Source organism: Lucilia sericata, unplaced genomic scaffold (genome assembly GCF_015586225.1).
Source record: "Lucilia sericata isolate MDLA Ls3-8-SP2 unplaced genomic scaffold, ASM1558622v1 Contig000006F_arrow, whole genome shotgun sequence".
Lineage (NCBI taxonomy): Eukaryota > Metazoa > Arthropoda > Insecta > Diptera > Calliphoridae > Lucilia > Lucilia sericata.
In genome coordinates, this window is record NW_023994047.1 from 646920 (window position 1) to 655102 (window position 8183).

General features: G+C 32.0%; 1 protein-coding gene across 1 annotated transcript; it reads left to right on the forward strand.

The window, feature by feature from the left end:
* The first annotated feature begins 400 nt into the window (after positions 1-400).
* LOC119602392 (uncharacterized protein CG3556) lies at positions 401-6436 on the forward strand. Its single transcript, XM_037953890.1, has 7 exons — positions 401-967; positions 2770-3586; positions 3644-4037; positions 4104-4299; positions 4399-4476; positions 4534-4616; positions 4684-6436. The coding sequence occupies exons 2-7, from the start codon at positions 2774-2776 to the stop codon at positions 4743-4745; spliced, it is 1626 nt and encodes a 541-aa protein (XP_037809818.1). The 5' UTR covers positions 401-967; positions 2770-2773; the 3' UTR covers positions 4746-6436.
* Positions 6437-8183: the final 1747 nt, after the last annotated feature.

The window sequence follows — 8183 nt, forward strand, 5'->3', positions numbered from 1 at the left end:
TCCTTTTGTGATAAAATTTCTTGAGTGTTTTTAACTTAAATTTTAGTTGTAAAACCACTCAAATACAACCTTTTTCAACATCAACTCAGATATTTAAGGGATTCAAAATTGGATACAATTTTTTATACCAGAGAGACCTCTATAAACTCAGCAATATATTAAACCCCAGAAAGTGGGATGTTATTAAATCACACAACCGGATGTAAACTAAATATTAACAGCGACATCTATTGCAAATTAAATATAACTGACATTAAAATCTTTATCCTTACACGAACTTAACAACCATCAGCCGTTCGTACGTACGCTCGTCAAACTAGACAGCTGTCAAAAAGGACTCATAGACAATAATAATAATGGTTGGTTGGCTTCGTAAATGTCAAAGTAAAAATAAGTACAAAAGACTCGTACGAACGAGTACCGTATAGGAAAGAAGACGCAATTAGAAAATATTGCCTAATCGAAGAAGTAAAGGATACAACTATCTCAACCACAACCACTACTCAAACGAGCAAATATAATAAAAAAAACAATAAAATTTAGACACACGACAAAAAGAAAAGTCATCCTTAAAATTTCACAACGCAGACAACATCGAAAACTTAAACGAAACTTATTATTCATAAAAACTGTAAAAAGAAAATTTACTATAAAATAACGAAAAAAAAATAAAGTAAAAATGTTGCAACACAAATAAAATATATTCCAGATTGTTCACAGAGTTTAAAAATTTTTGTGAAATAATGCGACGACTAGTTAACGCGTGTGTGTGAAAAATCTCCTAAATGTATCATAAACGATTACATAAAAAATTCAATAAAAATCTATTGCATTACGTGCGACACTATACTTTCAACTATTAAACGAAATTAACGAAAATAAATCAATTTAAAACGACAGTGTTACAATACATTTTTAAGTTATTAGAAGCTATCAATTGGAAAAACAAAGTCTATACGAAAAACGGGTAACTACTTTATTAAATTTTCAACACACAGTGACTCCTTTTTTTCAGTGTCAGTGGCCACTAAAAGGGAAAAAAATATGAATCATTAATTTGCTGCGGACAGTGCCATGAGTAATTCTTGCTTATATACATTTGTATATATGAAAAAGTGCGTGTTTGTATGTACATAAGTTTATGTGTGTTTTTTATAGGAAAAACTCCTAAGAATGCAAGGGTGGGTGGGTGTGTTCCTTTGTCTAGTAATTAAAAATGCTTAGAGAAACTTTTTTTCTAAGAAAGTAGTTTAAAATTGTCAAAATTTTCTTTGTTTAAGGCGAACAGCTTGATTGTTCAAAGTTGTATAGAGAGTTTGTGTGGGTAAAGGATTTAAAACTTATGTAACCTTTGATTTTAAGTTTTCTTTTACAAAAACAACCTCAATAACACCTACTTGCATTAAAATAACAACAGCAGCAGCAACAACATCACCAGCTAACTTTAACTTGTGAGTTGCATTTTTGTTATTGTCGCATTCGTTGTCAAAACAAGTACATCCGTATGTCTGCACACAATAACAAATTATACACACTCTCACACCACACCTGAGTTTATGTCTAAGTGTGCATAAATGGGAGTATTTAACTTGTTTTTTTTTTTTTTTTTTTTTTGTATATTCCAAGCAATATACACCTGCCTACCTCTTTCTTCAGTTGGTTTTCTTATCGAATACAATTCTTTTGAATTTCATTTTAAACAGCTGTAATTGGTGCTCTTCTGGGGTCATTTCGGTTTCAGTTTTGTCTAAATAAACACACACAAAATAATCGATAATTTTCAGTCATCCCTTTAAAATGTTTTTGCTGACGTACCAACCCACCCGTTGCACATGTACTTGCATGACCTCTCCGCTAATTAAACAAATAAATGCAAGTGAGAAATTCTATTGATTTGCATCATATAGAGAGAAAGAAGACTGTTGATGTTGACTATATCTATAGAACTCTTCAGTTTATATATATATATTTTTTGGTGGAGAGTCTAAATGCCGTTATTGCGAGTAACGTTCAAGGTTAATGTCCTAATTTTTATGTTGTTTTATTTGCTTTATGACGAAAACATGAAGCAGTATGAAGTTTGCAGTAAAAGTTATAAAACTTCTTTGAGGACACTTTTTAAATTTTAAAAAACTTTTCGTTAAAAACTAGGAAAGATTTTGTCATAAACTTTGCAGATAGACATTCTTTACAAATTCCCCAGACTATGATAAATTTTAAATGGACGCAATACTCTTTCCGAATATCCCCCAACAATTTTGGAGGATTATTATACAACTTTCCAGAGTTACCGTTGACTATTCGAGTCTCAGTTCGCTTTTGGGGGTCTACTGGAGTCATTGAATCTCCTCCGAATGCTGCCGGTTATGCTCTGCAGAAATGACTTAGTCCGCTACCTTTGGGTTTATTTGAGAACTGAAGCAATATAGAGACATATCAAAATTGGGACCAGTTGTTGAACCCGAAGTCTTCTTTGACACTCTAAACTGTCAACTGCTTCATTCGTTTGTTTGGGACTAGATAGATTCTTTTGCAGCTATTGAAGTGCTTGGCTCGATAGTCAAGACGCCCTCTTTGTTCTCAACCAAATGCCTCTGTTTGGGTTTCCCAAGCTGGCTTCCAGCTTTTATTTGTTGATGTTTTGTGTTATTGTCGTTCTTGTTCATATGATTCTCGTAAAAAAAATTCAGGTTCTTGGCACTGCTATTTTTTATTTTAATTTCATAAAATATCAAGTTATTAAACTCTAATTCCTTTTTCGTTTTCCAGCAAAATGTCTCAGGATAATAGAATACCCAGTGTCAGTGTGTTTTTTATAACAACATTCTTAATTTTAAACATTAATACCCTGCAGTATGGATCATTTGTAAAGGCTACATCACTGGCTACAGTTGTTACACCAACAGATATAAGTGTCTCTACAAGTCCGTCTCTAAATGTCTCTACTGTTAATTCAATGACCACGGATGCTCCACCTACTTTACAATCTCTACAAGTAGGACAGGAAACTGTAGTAGAAACAAGCACAGTAGAGCCAACTCCACCACCCTCGACCACTTCAATGCATGAGCTACTGGGTTCAGCTGGGCCCGATAAAAGGGAACAAGAGGCCATTTTAAAGGCTTTAGATTGGTTAAAAATGAAAAGAGCCCCCGATTATGGTTGGGGTAATGACACCCATGTGGTTATATTGGCTAAAGAGTTGTCGGGTGCCCGAGATCCCTACGATGCCGATGGTCATTTGCAGGTTATTCAGGAATTGGAAGACATGTTGTCGGTTAAAGAAATGGAAATAGAAATTTTAGCCATGTTGGACAGGCATCATACTTTACCTAAGCCTTTGAATTTGGAAAAATTGGCACGTTATGTTTTGGCCTTGGGCTCTCTTTGTAAAGATCCTAAACATTTTCATGGTCATGATTTAGTAGCCACACTGCAACATCATGAACCCACACAAGATATAGAATTTGCTTTGACCACCCTGTCGGCCTGCAGTTCGGCGGCTCATGTAAGAAAGAGACAAATTCGTAGACTATTGGACATAGCCAGTGGGGTAACCGATCAGAGTGTGGATACAATTGCCATGGTAGGTGGTTTTGGGAAGAATTTTTAATGTTAATTCATAACTTGCTTTATTTTCCAGGTTATTTTGGCTTTACGCTGCATTGTCACCGATCATCGCCATAGGCATCTGCAGCATTTTGTGCGCCGACCTGCTAGAGGTCTAGCCAGTTTACAGGATCCCCGCGGTAATTTCGGTTCCTTGCGCAGCACCGCTTTAGCTATGCAGGCCTTACAGGATCTGGAACATGATCCCGCTGGTTCTTGGAATAGAACGGCTGCTTCTCGTTGGATTTTGAGCCGCCAACGTGAGGATGGTGGCTGGAGTGAGGAACCTTTGCAAGATGGTCAAGATCCAGACATTGGGGTGGGCCTAACAGCCGATATTATTTTAGCTTTGGGTTGGAAGGGCCTAGGAGCCGTTAGAGCTTTACAATGTGATCATGTTATACGAGAGAATAGTGACCCATCTTCGGGTGAGTAGAATTTTATATGTAAGAAGTGAAATTATACTTTATTATTTCCTATGGTTTTTTTAACAGAGAATGGTGAGCAAAAGTTAGCTGTTCCTTATGGTTTAACTACATCAGCCGAAGAATCTGATTCAAGAAATGTTTCTTACACTTATACCCTGTGGGTAGGCTCTAACGTAACCGAAGCTATTTCCCTGTCTTTAGTTTCACCGAAAAATACCACTTTCTTTAAAGCCATGACCCAGGCGGCTGAAATGGATTCAAGGTAAGGAAATCATTATTTTTTAAACTTTTCAAATTGTTACTTTTAAAATGTTCTATATGTTTTGAGGAGAAACATTAACAATTTCCTGTTCATTTCCAGGTTTGCCTTTGAAGCTCGAGAATGGCCAAATGGTCATTATGTGCATACCTTGGCTGGCAAAAAGGAAGAACCCAGAGGGTAATTTTTTTAATTTAGTTTAAAAATTAGAACATTTACATGCTTTTTATTTAATAGGTACAACTATTGGTTACTTTATCGCTTGCCCGAACTTCCTGATCCCAATAATGCTCCCGGAAATCAGCTTATAGCACCAGTTGGTAAGTTATAGAGAAAAAGGAGAGTAAAAAGTAGTTTCTCACCTTTTTTTCCTAATTTGTCTTTAAGGTGTGGACGAACTAATGGTGGAAGATGGTGAACATTATTTGTATTGGTACAAAAAACTTTAAGTCTCACAACAGCCATAATTAAAGCATTTGAAAGCATTCCGTCAACTCCTCATTCATCTAATTTGCAAACGTGGATTATAAAAATTGTTTTTTTAACTTTAAACTGATTATATAATAACGGTATAAGCTGGTATTATAGAATTTAATAAAGTCAAAACAATTTTTCTAATTTTCGATCATTTTAGCAACTTTATAGAATAAATGTGATGCACACAAAAAGAATTCGCTTTAAAAATTAACAAAATAACCAAAGAAATTAAGAAAAAACCAAATAAAGTTTAAATTATAATTCAAACAAAAAAGCATCGAACTAACGCCAAGGAAATGCCAATTGACATTTGAAATTTGAACTAAGGAGTTTTCAGACAACTAATATACCAAAAACAAAAGAAAAAAAAAACATGCAATACACAACAAACAGACACTTTTGAATAAACAGCAGACAGACATTAACAGATAGACAGACAGACAGACAGACAGACAGACAGACAGACAGACATACACTTTCATATACATTTAAGTAAAATAAACAGTCAGCTAAACAGACAAGACATTCAGACACCGTTCGTAACAATAAGTGATTATAAATCATACAACACTAATTAAGCATTAATATTTACATACATCATACCATTCATATTCATTAATTTATAATAATAATTAAAAAAAAAACAGAAATTGAAAAAAAAAATATTATAATTAAACTAAAGAGAAGATAAAGGACACACAAATACCATGTAGATAATATTTTGTGCATCTAAATCGAATATAATTTTGATATTGTACGAGCAAACATACTACACAACAGTATGTGATATTTGAAACAAACAGAAAACTTATTAACAAAAGAACAAAGAATTATTTAATAATAATTATTATTAATAATAATTATAATACTAAAGAAAAAAAAGCTAAAAGGATTGTTAAGTAAAACCTTAAAGATCTATAAAACTTACAACTCTATTAACTTTATTAACAAAAAAAACGAAAATGAAAAACCAAAACTATAAACTTTAACTTTAATAACTTTCAATATTCTATTCTATTATATTGTATACTGTGCTATTATGATTCTTATTTATTTTACTAAGTTTTTGGTTTATTTTACTTTAATCTATTTAATGCAGAGACGATATACAAATAATATAAAATACTTAATTATTTACTAAACTTAGACAGCCAAACTAAATTTGGTTAACACTTTTGCAAAGAAAAAAAAACAGACAGTTATTAAAGGTATTGTATGAATTTAAACCCCAAACAAGAGAAAGTTAAACAATAAAAGAGATTTCAAGGATAATGACATACAAAACTAACTTTGAAATCTTTTTTTTTTTTTTAATTTTGTTTAAATAACAAAACAAAATTTGTTTCTGTTAACAGCGTATTGTATATCAAAATTGTCATAAATAATTTCAAAGGAAATGTTCTGCATTATATTACAACTACTCCTACTACTGCATACTCTACTAAATAAAACCTGCTCTAAACCACCAACTTTTATAAAAAATCACAGAAAAATTTTCTTTATTTCCTAAAATTTTCTTTTTGTAGTTGCTATTTTATGTATATATCGTCTCTTGTAATAATTCATATTCACATACTGTAGCTATTAATCGCTAAATATATAATAATCGTGCTATACACTGAGAAAAAAATAAAAAAAAATAAATGGTGTTTTTTCATATATATATAAAGATAATTAATTATTAAAAAGGTTTAAAATTTTAATAAAATCAGAAAATGAAAGTTTCAACTCGATTAAGAAGATTTTAATTAGTAATAAGAGGAGTAAATGTTGCTGATTCCTTCTTAATATGTCAATTATACCTTTTAGATATGACTAGATTAAACAGACAGAGGAATATAAAAATATCTCACCTTTACTTCATTTAAAAGGCAAAAAGTACAATTCAAAGGCAGAATTTTTGCCAAAAAAGGCAAAATGTTAACACAAGATAATAGAGCTTAGTAAAAGAACAATGTAAACCAAACTAGTTTAAATACTGCTATAATTTAATTAGATGAATTAGAGAAGCTTTCTAGAAGTGAAGTATGAATCAGAAAATATATAAATTTTGAATTCTCAAACCAGTTTAAGGCATTTTTTAAACTAAGGATCAGATGATGACTTTACAGAGCAGGGCTATTTACAGTAGAATCGAAAGGAACCATGTACATAAGCTTTCTACAAATTGGAAGCTAATATATATTATAGGCCTTGAGGCAGCTATCATGCTATAATTTGGGACAATATAATTCTTTACAAATGAAACGAACCACGATCATATACTCTGAATCTACTGAGAGTTTCAAACCTGCAATTTAAACAAAAATGACAAGAATACTCAGTATGTACTAGAAAACTCCATATACAGCAGTACGAGATTTGAAGACTTCTTTGAGAGCTCTTTAATGTTGCTACTAACTCCTTAGCAGAATACATTTGTGAATTTTCTACAAATGAAACGAACTACGATCATATACTCTGAATCTTCTGGGAGTTTCAAAAGCTGCAATTTAAACAAAAGTGACAATAAGACTCAGTAAGAGGAAACTCCATATACAGCTCTACGAGATTTTAAGATTTCTTGGAGGGCCCTTTAATGTTGCTACGATCTCCCCAGCAGAACACACTTGTCAATTCTCTACAAATGAAACGAACCACGATCATATACTCTGAATCTTCTGGGAGTTTTAAAAGCTACAATTTAAACAGGAGTGACAATAAGACCCAGTAAGAGGAAACCCCATATACAACTCTACGAGATTTTAAGATTACTTGGAGGGCCCTTTAATGTTGCTACGAACTCCCCAGCAGAACACATTTGTGAATTATTGGTTTATAGGAACCCTTTTCTTTATAAATTAATTACAATTTGAAATAAAATTTATCCTCGAGCGGGACTCGAACTCGAGCATATACTCTTCATGCTTGATTAATAAAATAATAACTTATACAATGATTATTTCATCAGCCTTCTTCGTGGACTCCCCCAAATGCTACTCAAAAACCATCTGGGTGACAGCAGATCACTATTAGTAAACTATTGGTATAAAGGACACTATTATGTCACGAATTTTTCTAAATACAAAAGTTATTTTCCTTTAATCATTCTATATACATCAGCTAGAACTCATTAAACACTTTATTTTAAAAACACGCTTTGAAATTGTTGTTGTACTTAGTTATTGATAAGGTGTATTTAAAAATTACTCATTATCAGATGAAAATCCCTAACCAATAAACGACTTCTAATAAAATAACTTGCTACAAGTGAAACAATTAAACCGCAAAATATAAACATTAATATGAGACATTGTTCTTAATATTTTTTACAATCAAGAATCAATGTAAACAATTCTAAACGAAAAATTTGTATTCGATTAGATCATAATTAGTTTTTGTCTTAAATTGAAATATTTGTCTACTTTGTT